The sequence below is a fragment of the Neomonachus schauinslandi genome, chromosome 13 (assembly GCF_002201575.2).
Source record: "Neomonachus schauinslandi chromosome 13, ASM220157v2, whole genome shotgun sequence".
NCBI classification, from domain to species: domain Eukaryota; kingdom Metazoa; phylum Chordata; class Mammalia; order Carnivora; family Phocidae; genus Neomonachus; species Neomonachus schauinslandi.
The window spans coordinates 311,822-325,875 of record NC_058415.1 but is presented as its reverse complement, the minus strand read 5'-3'; the positions used below and the strand labels follow the sequence as shown (position 1 = coordinate 325,875).

Here is a 14,054-nt window from a genome sequence, read left to right as displayed (position 1 = left end):
GTATATTCAGGTCACACATTCCAGCATTAACGACTAAGAAACAAGTAAACCAGGAGGGAGTTGTGACTTGATGTGTCGGCAGTTTCATTTCTTTTGAGGATTTTAGTCTAATTATGAGTTTCTCCTTTTTCTAGATTTCCTGGTACCTGTCTCAAAGGCAAGAAGTACAGGCCCCTGTTTGACTATTTTGTGCAGGTGAGCTTATGGACCTGTACCACATGGGTGCTCCGTACCTGCGTAGGGGTCACTGGGGTGCTGTCCCATGGCTTGTGTGGGTTTCCTGTGGCTTGTGTGGATGTCCAGTCCAAAGACTGTCTTAGTAGTAACAAAGTTGAATTGTGTTTGTATTGCTTTCTTGTTTTATTTTATTTTATTTTTAAAAATATTTTTTTTATTTATTTGACAGAGACAGCGAGAGAGGGAACACAAGCAGGGGGAGTGGGAGAGGGAGAAGCAGGCTTCTCGCTGAGCAGGGAGCCCGATGCGGGGCTCGATCCCAGGACCCTGAGATTATGACTGAGCCGAAGGCAGACGCTTAATGACTGAGCCACCCAGGCGCCCCAATACTTTTATTTTTTTAAAAGATTTTATTTCTGGGGCGCCTGGGTGGCTCAGTTGGTTAAGCGACTGCCTTCGGCTCAGGCCATGATCCTGGAGTCCCTGGATCGAGTCCCGCATCGGGCTCCCTGCTTGGCAGGGAGTCTGCTTCTCCCTCTAACCCTCCTCCCTCTCATGCTCTCTGTCTCTCATTCTCTCTCTCTCAAATAAATAAATAAAATCTTTAAAAAAAAAAAAAAAGATTTTATTTCTTTATTTGACAGAGACAGACACAGCGAGAGAGGGAACACAAGCAGGGGGAGTGGGAGAGGGAGAAGCAGTCTTCCTGCGGAGCAGGGAGCCTGATGCGGGGCTCGATCCCAGGACCCTGGGACCATGACCTGAGCCACCCAGGCGCCCCTGCTTTCTTGTTTTAATAATTAAAATCCTATGGGAATGTTTTTAATACTTTTCTCAAATTATAAAAGGAAGCACATAAGTTTATTTTTATTGTTTATAGTCTACATATCCAGGAAATTTATTGGTTTTTTTGTTTTGTTTTGTTTTTTTAACAAGTTTAAGATAGTGCTCAGAATAAAACCTGTGTGTAACAATAAACAGAGTTCGTTTCAAGGAAACTGATGAGGCACCAAGGCAAAGCTCATACATGTGGTAACTTAGTTTTCTTAAGTGTCATAGAGCTGTTTTGTGCAGTTTTCATTTTCTGACAACAGAGAATCCATAGTTGCAAGCCCCACCACCATCACCAAAAGAATAGGGTCAGCAGGAATTTCCCATTGATCCCTGTCTATTCAGGGATAGAGTTTGGTTAATGCAGGTGGACCTCTGCCATTTGGGCTCTATCCACAATATTGCTCATATCTGCCTCTTCATTTTTGTGCACCTTAAGTGTTTTCCCATGTTTCTCATCTTCCAATTACAGTTGACCCTTGAACAAAAATCGGGTCAGTGGCACCAGCCCCGGCACAGTGACTCTTGACTCCCCCCATACATAGCTACTAATAGCCTACTGTTGAGCAGAAGAAGCCTTAACCAATAACACAGTCGGCTAACACAGAGTTTGTATTTTATGTGTGTTATATGCTATATTCTTAAAAATAAGCTAGAGAAAAGAAAATATTAAGAAAATCATTAGGAAGAGAAAATACGTAGTAGTATTTTTAGTAGTATACGTATACGAATTGAAAAAAGCTCCTTGGTGTTTTAAACAGTTCTGAACACTTTGTTTTCTCAACCATTAAGTATATATAAAAAGTTTTTCTCCACCAAAAGACACAAAGTCCTAATGCATCTTTTTAAAAGAACGTTTCTGTTGTTTATACTGTCCTGGAATAGAGAAAGCCAACTTTCCATATTATGAGATTAGCAGAACCACGATACATAAACCTAAAAGTTAGCATTTGTGCACAAATACTAATTAACTTATAAATATATAATTATAATTATTAAGGAGATATGTAGCACTTCAAAGAACAGTTGCCGAGTTGAACATGGCATATACTAAAACTGCAGCATGATATGGGAGAAGTAGGAATTTTTAAGAATCGTACTCGGTGATCTATAATGCAGTTCACTGTTTTAATAGGCTAAAGGAGAAAAGCCTTTAATAAAACTCAGCTTCCCTGTGTTTAAGTCTCTTAGAAAACAAGGAATAAAGAAAACTTCTTCTTCACTAAAAAAAAACCCAAAAAATCCACATAGTGGTGGGCCAGGCGGGAACAGATGACCAGCAGGAAGGCAGTGTCCTGCATCCTGGTGGCTTTGGCTCAGCAGCTCTGGCAGCTCCCCAGCAGGCCTGCAGGTGGCAGCAGCAGCCTAGGGGGCACAGGACAGCTCCCCCATGGCCATTGGCAGCTGTGGCCACACGTGGGCTGGGATGCCCTTAAGGGGAGAGTCTGCACCTGGCCACGGGGGGCTTCAGGCCATGGCTGCCCTTCAGGTAAAGGCCTCCTTCCTCCTTCCTGTTGCTGCTGGTGGATTTCCCTCTGCTCCCTGTGAGCCTGTAGCCACTTCCCAGGACACCGCACTTGAGTGTTCTCCACTTGGCCGACCTGCTTCCTGACCGTCCTCTAATATTGCTTTAAACGTCTCCTTTGCTTCTTTTCTTCCCTCCCTGCCTTTGTTTTCATTAGGCTTTCCTCCTGTTTACAATATCCCTCATCTTTCTTTAATGTCAGATGTGCTCAGGTACAATCTGCTCTTCAAGGCTGAACTCATATATCATCTGAAAAAGCTTTTTTGAAATGCCTCTGGTTTCTCCTGAAAAATGTCATTGCTACATTCTTCTCTCGTGTATCTTAATATATTTTACTTTGGATGTGTTTTGTCTTAAAATTCTCACTAGGGGCGCCTGAGTGGCTCAGTCGGTTAGAGGGTGTGACTCTTAATCTTGGAGTTGGGAATTCGAGCCCCACGTTGGGTGCAGAGATTACTTAAATACATAAATTTTTTTTGAAAAGGGACTAGCTTTATTTAAAACCCAGTGTTTGGGGCGCCTGGGTGGCTCGGTTGGTTAAGCGACTGCCTTCAGCTCAGGTCATGATCCTGGAGTCCCTGGATCGAGTCCCGCGTCGGGCTCCCTGCTCGGCGGGGAGTCTGCTTCTCCCTCTGACCCTCCCCCCTCTCATGTGCTCTCTGTCTCTCTCATTCTCTCTGTCTCAAATAAATAAATAAAATCTTTAAAAATAAATAAAAATAAATAAATAAAACCCAGTGTTTTCCGGTTCTTATGGGACACTGTTAGGAGACTGACAGGAGGTGAGGCGGTCTTTCACTTACTGTGCCTGCTGGCCTTGCTGTTCCAGCTCAAGGAGGACGGTGCTTTCACAGTGCTCGCCGATGGCTACGTGCAGGAGGACGAGGGCACGGGAGTGGTGCACCAGGCCCCGTACTTCGGTGCTGTGAGTACTGGAAGTCCCACAGGGTGTCTATGGGAAGGGCGTGTCGCGGCCACTGAGTCGTGCATGCATGTCGAGCACCTCATTCTTGGGCACACCTTGCGGTCCAACTCTTCAGGCTCGCTGCCCCCAAACATGGTTTATCAAACTTAATGTCTGTAATTCGTTCTCACCCTGAGCTAATCTCTGAAAAGAGTGAGCTAAATGCTGGGTGCTCCCGGGCATTTTGTCTTTCTGAAAGGCACCCTGTGTTTGCATTCGTTCATAATTTACTCTCCATGCACTCTCCTCTTTCCGGTATGCAGTTATGTGAGTTCTGGAAAGGGCGTCCACTCACGCAGTCACCATGACCGTCAGTGTGGAGAGGTGCCGCACCTCCCTGGTGCTCTTGAGCAAACACTGTGCTGAGAGAGCAGAACTTGACCTCCTCAAAGCTGTATGGTGTGGCCAATTTTAAATTTTGCCCAGAGTAATTTTTCTAAAAATGCAATCCTGTTGATGTTATTTGTGTATGAATGAAATGCGCACTGGGGACCTACAAATTCCTCTGGGCTTGACCGTTCTGCAGTGGGAGTGAAGCTAGTCTGACTGCGTTCATTTTACTTTCACACTTAACCTCTGCAGAGATTTTTATTATGGAAATCTTCAAATATACACAGAAGTAAAGAGGTATTAGAATAAATCCTGATGTTCATGTCATCCTGCTGCAAACATTTGGGAAGTCTGTTTCTTCTTTCCTCTACCTTGTCCTCTTCCCCCCACACCTTCGCCACTTTGGCCTGAGGGTTTTGAAACAAATCCTCAACATCCTATTCTTCATCTGCAGATACTTCTGTACACAACTGTGACTGATACAGCCTTTTATTTTTAATATTGCCAGCATGCCACTGTTGTATTCAATAAAGTTAATGCTTCCTTAGTATCACCGAATACCTGGTCCGTATTCAGTATGATGGAAGCATTCTTGATAATACTGTTTACTGGGTTTTAAGAACTAGTCAGATTTTAGTTATTCATAATTTTAGGGTCAGCTGGTATGATTGCTGCACTGATAATAAATAATAAAAAGAAAACTTCTTGGTTTTGAATTGTGGTTTACATTTTCCTATTAAAATGTATTTATTTGTCGTATACTGGGTATGTGTGGGTTTTTTGTTTGTTTTTTAGGTTCCACATATGAATGAAATCATACGTTATTTGTCTTTCTCTGTCTGATTTATTTCACTTAGCATAATACCCTCTAGTTCCATCCATCTTGCCAGGAATGGCAAGATCTCATTCTTTAATGGCTGAGTAATTGTATATATATACCACATCTTCTTTATCCTCTCATCTATTGGACATGTGGGTGGCTTCCATATCGTGGCTATTGTAAATAATGCTGCAGTAAACACAGGGGTGCATGTATATTTTTGAATTAGTGTTTTCATTTTCTTTGGGTAAATAGGACTGGATTTACTGGACCATATGATATTTCTATTTCTAATTTTTTGAGGAATCTCCATACTGTTTTCCAGAGAGGTTGCACCAATTTACATTCCCACCAACAGTGCACAACGGTTCCTTTTTCTCCACATCCTCGCCAACACTTACTATTTCTTGTATTTTTTATTCTAGCCACCCTGACAGGTGTGAGGTAATACCTCATTGTGGGTTAGATTTGTGTTTCCCTGATGAGTGATGTTGAACGTATTTTCACATGTCTGTTAGCATCTCAGTGTCTTCTTTGGGAAAAATGTCTCTTTAGGTCCTCTGCCCATTTTTTAATAGGATTGTTTGCTTTTTTGGGTGTTGAGTTGCATAAGTTCTTTATGTATTTTGGATATTTACCCTTTATCAGATATGTCATTTGTAAATATCTCCTTCCATTCAGTAGATTGCCTTTTATTTTGTTGATGATTTCCTTCGCTGTGCAGAGGCTTTTTATTTTGGTGTAGGCCCGTAGTTTATTTTTGATTTTGAATGCCTTGCCTGGGGAGACATAACCATACATATGTTTTGCTGCGGCCGCTGTTCAAGAGATTACTGTCTATGTTTTCGTGCAGGAGTTTTATGGTTTCAGGCCTCACATTTAGGTCTTTCATCAATTTTGCCTTTATTTTTGTGTGTGGTATAAGATAGTGGTCCAGTTTCATTCTTTTGCATGTAGCTGTCCAGTTTCACCAACATCGTTTATTAAAGAGATGGTCTTTTCCCCATTGTATATTCTTTCCTGCTTTGTAGTAGATTAATTGACCATACAAGCGTGGGTTTATTTCTGGGCTCTCTATTCTGTTCCATTGGTCTGTGTGTCTTTTTGTGCCAGTACCATGCTGTCTTGATTACTACAACTTTGTAGGGTACCTTGAAATCTAGGATTGTGATACCTCCAGCTTCGTTCTTTCTCAAGATTGCTTTGGGCGTTTGGAATTTTTTGCGGTTCAAGCAAATTTTAGTATTATTTGTTCTAGTTCTATGAAAAGTGCTGTAGACTTTTGATAGGGATTGCATTGACTCTGTAGATTGTTTTGGGTACTATGAACATTTTTACAATTTCGTTCTTTCAGTCCATGAGCATGGGATGTCTTTCCTTTTCTTTGTTATCTTCAATTTCTTTTATCAGTATTTTATAGTTGTCATAGTACAGGTCTTTCACCTCCTTGGTTATGTTTATTCTTAGGTATTTTGTTAATTTTGGTGCAGTTGTAAGTGGGATTGTTTTCTTAGTTTCTCTTTCTACTCCTCCATTATTAGTGTATAGAAACACATCAGATTTCTGTATATAAATTTTGCATCCTGCAACTTTACTGATTTCATTTATTCTAATAGTTTTTTGGTGGAGTGTTCAGAGTTTTCTATATGGAGTCATGTCATCTGCCAAGTGGCAGTTTAACTTTTCTCTTACCAGTATCGATGTCTCATTTGTTTTTGTCGTCTGACTGCTCTGGGTAGGACTTCCGGTACTATGTTGACAAAGTGGTGAGAGTGGACTTCCTTATCTTGTTCCTGACTATAGAGGAAAAGCTGTCAGTTTTTTACCATTTAGTGTGTTGTTAGCTGTGGGTTTTTCATATATGGCCTCTATTATGTTGAGGTATGTTCTCTCTGAACCCACTTTGTTGAGAGTTTTTTTCACAAGTGGGTGTTGAGTTTTGTCGAATGCTTTTTCTGCATCTGTTGAGATGATCATAGAGTTTTTACCCTTCATTTTGTTAATGTGATGTATCACGTTGATTGATTTGTGGATACTGAATCATCTTTGCATCCCCAGAGTGAATCCCGCTTGATCGTGGTGAATGATTCTTTTACTGTGGTGTCGGGTGGAGTTTATGAAGTTGAGTATTTTTGCGTCCATGTTCACCAGGGATACATGTATGTCATCTTCCTCCTCCCTTAGTGGATACCCAGCTGTATACAGGGGTCTATGAAATAATGGCCGGGAAGATGATGTAATCCCTATCCAACTATAAGGCTCTGGGATTCTCTGAATGGTCCTGAATTAACTTCAGCTGAGAGGATAATTAAAGTCCATTATGGTTATGAGTCAGAATACTGAAGCATTCTCTTGTAAATCTATCACCTCCCACACTCCTGTGTCGTACACACTCAGCCTGTTTCGTTCCCTTTGTCCCCAGGACGACTATCGGGTCTGTATGGACTTCAACATCATTCAGAAAGACTCTTCTCCTGTTTGCCCCGTGGATGCTTCAGGCTGTTTCACGGCAGAAGTGACAGATTTCACGGGACAGTATGTGAAGGTCTGTGTCTCTGTGACAGAGAAAGGTGTGGGTTTCATCATACTTCTTTCTTTAATCAGCTTTTTATTAAAGAGCTTCCATATCTGGATTTTTTTTCCAGGAAGTTGGTTTTGTTTTGTTTTGTTTCAGCACATAAAACCAGAAAAGATAGATATTATCAGCCACATTCTAAGGGTCTAGTATCTTCAGAGGAAGCTGTAGTTTCACAGGCAGGAATCAGTGAGACTGGGCTCTGACTGGTAACTCCTGAAGCAGCTCTGAGGCTGTGGGGCCATCATCGCTGGTGAAAGACTTCACTGCCTCACATGGTATGGAAGTGCTTAATAAGATACCTAAAGTTTGTGTCTCAAATGTGGACTGAGTATTTTTATAATACGTGTGTTATTTTTGCCTTTTGTTCACGGTTTAGAGTTATCAAAATACCAGATTGCAGTGATACACGTAGTTCTCTTGTGTTGCTAAGTATTGCAGGATATTTTAATGGCTAGATTTTTATTTTTTAAACAGGATGCTGACAAAAACATCATCAGGACCCTGAAGGAAAAAGGCCGACTTCTTGTCTCCAGCACCTTCACTCACAGTTACCCCTTCTGCTGGAGGTGAGAGAAAGCGAAGACTTACAGCTCGAGCTTCTAGCCTGTGGGGGACACGTAGCGTGTGTGTCCATTCTGCCGTCTGCAGTTCCCCTCTCATTTGTATGCTTTACGATTGGTGTGGGGAAACTGCCCTCTTGAATTCCATGAGTGTTAGTTCCTGGTTTCCTCAGCAGTTGTCTGGGAAGTATCGACATGTACAGATGTTTTGTGTTGGGGCCACATTTCTTTAGGATGAGACATACGTCTAAAATTTCCCAGTGGAACTTGGCAAGAGATAGAACGTGACACAAGTTAGAATACAGGACCGTGCTGTGAAGATGTGCGTGGAACTGGAATGCTCGGTGCCATCGAGTTTGTTCCCACATTGCCTCTTTGCTGAAGTTGACGTCTTTTCTCAGACAGCTATCACACACCAGCAGGGCCGTATTTTCTTTCCTGCTCTGTAAAGCTTTTGCCTTCTTGGTGTTGTGGAGGGAGAAGAGCAGTACCAAGGGCGTAGGCGTTAGTGTTTGCAAAAGGAGTGTTGGCAGAAGGCCAAATCGATGGGGTGATGTCAGTACGAAAGCAATGGTTGGTCTCCCCGGGGTGCCTGCGTACCTCAGTCTGATGCGCCGTGTGCTGCCCTTTGCTTCCCCAGGTCAGACACTCCCCTGATTTACAAAGCCGTGCCCAGCTGGTTCGTGCGTGTGGAGCACATGGTGGACCAGCTCCTGAAGAACAACGGCCTGTGTTACTGGTGAGCGGTGAGCTATGCATCTTCGCACTGTCCCGTGTCACGTGCTCACACTTCTCCCAGAGTGTGGGAACTCCGTAGCTCTCTCTGAGTCTGTGTCTCCAGGGCCACAGAACAAACAGTTTTATAAGAAGCAGCACCTTCCCATGATAAGGCATATGGAGGGAGCACTTCGCCCTTGTCAGCCTTGAATAGTCGTTTTCAGGGCAGATGTTTACTCTTGAACACACCTACAGAAGCCGTTTGGGCTTCCTGCCCTTGATGCGTGCCGATGAGTGCTACTGGGACAGAAGCCTTGCTCTCAGCTCGTATGTGACCCGCGGGGAGGTGTTAACTCCAGCCTGTAGGGCTGCATGAAGTAAGGCCGAATCCGCATACTACAGAAGACTGGTTTTCACTGAGAGCTCTGAGGGTGGTCACGGTTTCTTACTTCTATAAGACTCGAACCTGACTCAAAAACTGCACTTCAGTTTGGAAGAATGAGGAGGATCTCAGGCAGTAAAGGAAGAGATCAGGAACTACTATGAACCATCGCTTTTTTTTTTTTGATGGGGAGAGCGCATGCACGAGCAGGGGGCGGAGAGGAGCAGAAGGAGAAGGAGAGGAAAAAATCCTAACCAGACTCCACACTGAGCATGGAGCCCAACGCGGGGCTCAGGCTCATGACCCTGAGATGATGACCTGAGCTGATACTCAACCGGCTGAGCTACCCAGAAGCCCCATGAACAAGCTTTTTGTGTTTCCTAGCAAATTGACCCTGACTTCTCAAGAAAAAGCAGTTTTTCACTTTTATTCCTATGAAGCTCTTCAGTTGCCCTACAGTGTGAAGTGCTGGGTGTGAACTACTAGGCTGTGGCCCCGTTGAGAGTGCAGGCCTATAAACTGATGTTTGTAATACAGGGCTCAGCTGGGGTGCCTGAGAGGACAGGATGTGTGGGGCTGGGGTGCTGTAACTCAGCCTGCTGCTTAGGTAGGTTTCCTGCAGAGCTGAACCTCGGAGGATAAGGAGCCATTTGACTAGTCCTGGGCACTCGAAGCTTTGGGGGAAGGGGAGGGGAGAGAGGGGAGGCTATAGGGTGAAGGTTATCATGGTGGAGGGATGGCACAGGCCAAGGCGGTTAGGTGAGAAGCTGCATTCTAAGGAATTACCTCACTGCTGGAGCCTAGAGGTCAATGGCAGGAGCCTGCCCGTGAGCCTCAGGAGGCAGCTACCAACCAGCCACCTGTAGCCCAGCCTGTTTTGTAGGGGCTGGGAGCCCATACTAATGAGTGTCAGTAGAGGCAGTATTGTGTGGGCGCCCCGAAGACTAGGTCTGGTCGAGAGCTGCAGCTGTCCCCTAGCAGGGTTGTTCCAGTCACAGAGCATCTCCTGGGATGAATTCACAATAGATGGAGCTCCGTGAGTTTTCTGTGCTGTCCACACAGAAGACGTCCTCCTGGGAGTGAGCGCAGCATCTCTAGGGCAGTAGGTCCACAGAGCGTATACAAAGGTTTGTAAGATCCAATTTACAAATTTGCTTACTAATGTTCTCCGGCATTGGCTGCCTGACTTGTTTATTGCAGGGTCCCAGAGTTTGTGCGAGAGAAGCGATTTGGAAATTGGCTGAAAGATGCACGTGACTGGGCAGTTTCCAGAAACAGATACTGGGGCACCCCCATCCCCCTGTGGGTCAGCGATGACTTCGAGGAGGTGAGACGGGCCATGCATTCTCATGTTGATTTTTGCTGAAGCACTTCATTTGTACATCTGGATGTAGTTTCTTTTTTCTTTGCCCCTTTTTTTATTTCATCTGTTTCTATTTATTCCTTCCTAGAATCACATAAATAAGAATTTGGGAGGTTTTTTAAATTTATTTTTACTTTAGTTTTATTAAATGTGATTTTTGAAATCTCCCTCTGTGTAAAAGTAAAGAAGAAATGTGCATTTTTCTCAGGAAATTGAATTGTTTTTCTTCTGTTGAATTGTTGAATTGTTTTTCTTCTGTTGCTCACCCCTTTTTCTGTCCTTGTGAGTAACTGATGATCCGTCTTAAAGTCCAGACCTGCACCGAGTTACAGCACGTGAAAGCCCCCTCATGGCAGTTAAAAAGGAAGGCTTAAAAAACATTACCAAAAGCATTGCCAACCTTGAATATATAAAATCAAGTGATTGTGTGTGTAAATACGTGACGGGTCTATAGGTGTACCCGCAGTGGCGGCTTCTGTCCAGCACAGAGACTGTTGGAGCACAGGGACCTGAGAGACGGCAGAGAAGGAGCGGAGTCAGACCTCCCAGGACTGGACTGGAAGGGCTGAGAAGGTGGTGTTCCCTAGGTAGCAGACGCCCCAGGCAAGAACCCACAGCAGCTCCTGCTGGGCTGCCCCCACCGTGTGGACCCTGTCAGGGCCGCAGCTGAGCTGAGGGAAGCCTCCTTGCCTGGACGTAACCCTAAGTGACGTCTTGTGATCTCATTGATTGGATCTGGTAATTTAGTTCTAGCTTTGACTTGGAAAGAGTCCAGATTAAGGAGCCAAATTCAGGTGTCAGGAAGAAACTGAGATGCCTCAGAGTCACAGTCTAGGCGTTTCACTTACGCTGGTTACACTGGGCAGAGATTTGGACCTAGTAAGCCCTCAGCAGGTGCGTGTGGAGATGACGCTGTTAGGTCCTCTCCGCGTAGGGACTCCTGAGACGGGTAGGTGGCCGAGTAGTGGAGCCCGCTCACCTCTTCAGTGACCTGCAGTCTTTCGTGAGTGTAAGCCACGCTGGCGACAACTGTCCTGAAGGTCAGAGGTTTCTAAAACTAAGTGTGAATGCTGTGTGAATAAAGCTCTGTGATCTCTGGCTCTGAGAGGTTCTCTTGTTTTTTAACTTTGCCTTGACAGGTAGTATGCATTGGATCGATGGCAGAACTCGAAGAACTGTCGGGAGCAAAGATCTCTGATCTCCACAGGGAGAGGTCAGTTTCTGAATGTTCGATTCACTTCCGTACTGTCAGAGAGCATTGACGTGGTCTCTGGAGCAGATGACGGAGCTACGTGTAGAAATCAAATACTGGTTTACTGAGTTACAGTGTTGATGACTCATGTCATGTTGAGGAAGGGTGGCCTCTGTCCTTGAGTTGGATGTGGGGCGACTTTGGTATAAATCCCCCGGATTGAGCCTTCCCGGTGCCTCTGAAAACCTGTGATAACTGCCAGTATTTCTCTTTGCAGATGCTTATGAAATCTCGTCAGAGCATTGTTTCCTCTTGGCAATTAAACTGCAAGTTCTTTCATGGTTAAAATTAATAGAAGTGGCTTTGCTTCGTTTCTTAGCGTTGACCATCTGACCATCCCTTCCCGCTGTGGGAAGGGAGTGTTGCGTCGCGTCTCTGAAGTGTTTGACTGTTGGTTCGAGAGCGGCAGCATGCCCTATGCTCAAATTCATTATCCGTTTGAAAACAAGAGGGAGTTTGATGATGCATTTCCTGCAGACTTCATTGCCGAAGGCATTGACCAGACCAGAGGATGGTATGTTCTTACTCTTTCAGATTTGATTTGATTTCACAGGTATTTAACTGAGCACCTGGCATTTATCAGCTGGGTCCTGGGGAGATTGTGTCAAACGAGACAGGCTCTGCTGCTGCCCTCTGCCTCTCACCACCAAGTGTTCTATTAAAGTGTCTTTGGAGTTGGGATCTCTCAGCTGTGGTTTTAGAGTTTGAATTATTTCGTTGACATTTTGGAATAGAGAGATTTGTTATATTTGAAGATTAAGTGATACAAAACAGTACATGTGCTTAGCTTGTTTATTTTAAATCATTTACTCAAATGTTTAATGAGTATTTACATACAAGATAATGGTTTGGGTGCTACAAATTTAGGGGTTGATTGGAAATGTACTCAGATGTTAAGGCTAGCCTTATAAAATTAGCAGTTTAAAAATCCGGACTGGGGGAAAAGACAAACCACGGCGGGGGAGGATTTCGGCATTGGTTTTGTCTGGTGCCTGTTTAAAGCCACGCCATCATCTTCTGAAGCAGGAAAAGGTTGGCTCGTCCAGATCCTAATTACACTTTGGTTTTTTTTGTTTTTTTTTAAGATTTTATTTATTTATGTGAGAAAGAGAATGAGAGAGAGAGCATGAGAGGGGGAGGGTCAGAGGGAGAAGCAGACTCCCCGCCGAGCAGGGAGCCCGATGCTGGACTCGATCCCAGGACTCCAGGACCGTGACCTGAGCCGAAGGCAGTTGCCCAACCGAGCCACCCAGGCGCCCCCTAATTACACTGATTAGTGGTCATGCTGCAGAAGTGTTTAAGGAACGTTGGTGTCATTGCTTTGACACTGGCAGCGGATGTCACAAATTGAATTCCAACCTTAATGTTCCAGAAGGTGCTCTTTTCAGCGTCCAACCCATTTTTCTTTAGGAACAGGTCCAAAACCTTCTTAGGGAGGGCCAGAAGCCTCTCCAGTAAGTCGTTTGTCTGAGGCCTGGGGATGTCTGCCAGCCATTAACAGTCCTGACGTGGATCTGTAGGTGTTCACCGCCTCCTTCCCCTTCCCTCAGGCTTGGGCTGCGTGTCCTAGCAGCCAGGTCCCCCTGACCTGCCTTCAGAGGAAGGGATGTCAGTCCATGTCCCGTCACGTCCTGGGGATGCAAAACCAGCTTGGAGATGATAGCAGAGCCTCACTCACTGGGGTGGCTGCAGGGACGTGGACGTGGTAGAGTTTGGAACAAGCTAGCTAGCAGTCGGCAGCATGCAGAGCAGAGATGTCTTGCTCCTACGTGCTCTGCCTTCTGACTTTTGGGTGAGAATGTCTATCTTTTGTCATCAGACTGTCCCATGTGACCTTGTGCTAAAGGCACACACGTCTCTGGATTTGCAGCCTGGCGTATCTGGAGGTCCTGATAGGCCGCCCAGCACTGTCCCCCCTCTGCCTTGTGGCTGTCGGCTGCCCCCCCAGGGAGGACAACAGTACTATCCTCCACTGTTGGGGTCAGTACCTCACTCAGGCCTTTATTCGCTGTAAACCACATTTTATTTTTTCTAACCTGATCGGTTTGTGGTAGGTCCTGTGTGATTTTTCAGCATGCCCCAAATGATTCTGATGTGTTATCGGATTAAGAACCTTTGCTATAGGGGTGCCTGGGTGGCTCAGTCGGTTGAGCGACTGCCTTCGGCTCAGGTCATGATCCTGGAGTCCCGGGATCGAGTCCCGCATCGGGCTCCCTGCTCGGCGGGGGGTCTGCTTCTCCCTCTGACCCTCCACCCTCTCATGCTCTCTCTCTGTCAAATAAGTAAATAAAATCTTTAAAAGTAAAAAATAAAATAAAAAAGACTGCAGATATATTGAGAGATTGTACCTACATCTAACGAGGTTAAGATACCTCCTTACTTGTTATTAAAAGAGTCAATCTAGGGCGCCTGGGTGGCTCAGTCGGTTAAGCAGCTGCCTTCGGCTCAGGTCACGATCCTGGAGTCCCGGGATCGAGTCCCGCATCGGGCTCCCTGCTCGGCAGGGGGTCTGCTTCTCCCTCTGACCCTCCCCCCTCTCATGTGCTTGCTCTCTC

At 45.0% G+C, this 14,054-nt stretch overlaps 1 protein-coding gene across 2 annotated transcripts in view; it reads left to right on the top strand.

Annotated features, from left to right (window-relative positions):
- Positions 1-14,054, top strand: part of IARS1 (isoleucyl-tRNA synthetase 1) — a 68,814-nt gene that overhangs the window by 23,812 nt on the left and 30,948 nt on the right. For both annotated transcript variants that reach the window (XM_021694327.2, XM_021694325.2), the window contains exons 9-16: positions 135-195; positions 3,363-3,458; positions 7,070-7,192; positions 7,700-7,791; positions 8,426-8,524; positions 10,085-10,211; positions 11,387-11,460; positions 11,819-12,013. In XM_021694327.2, the coding sequence (XP_021550002.1) occupies positions 135-195; positions 3,363-3,458; positions 7,070-7,192; positions 7,700-7,791; positions 8,426-8,524; positions 10,085-10,211; positions 11,387-11,460; positions 11,819-12,013 (867 nt within the window). The remainder of the gene's footprint in view (positions 1-134; positions 196-3,362; positions 3,459-7,069; positions 7,193-7,699; positions 7,792-8,425; positions 8,525-10,084; positions 10,212-11,386; positions 11,461-11,818; positions 12,014-14,054) is intronic.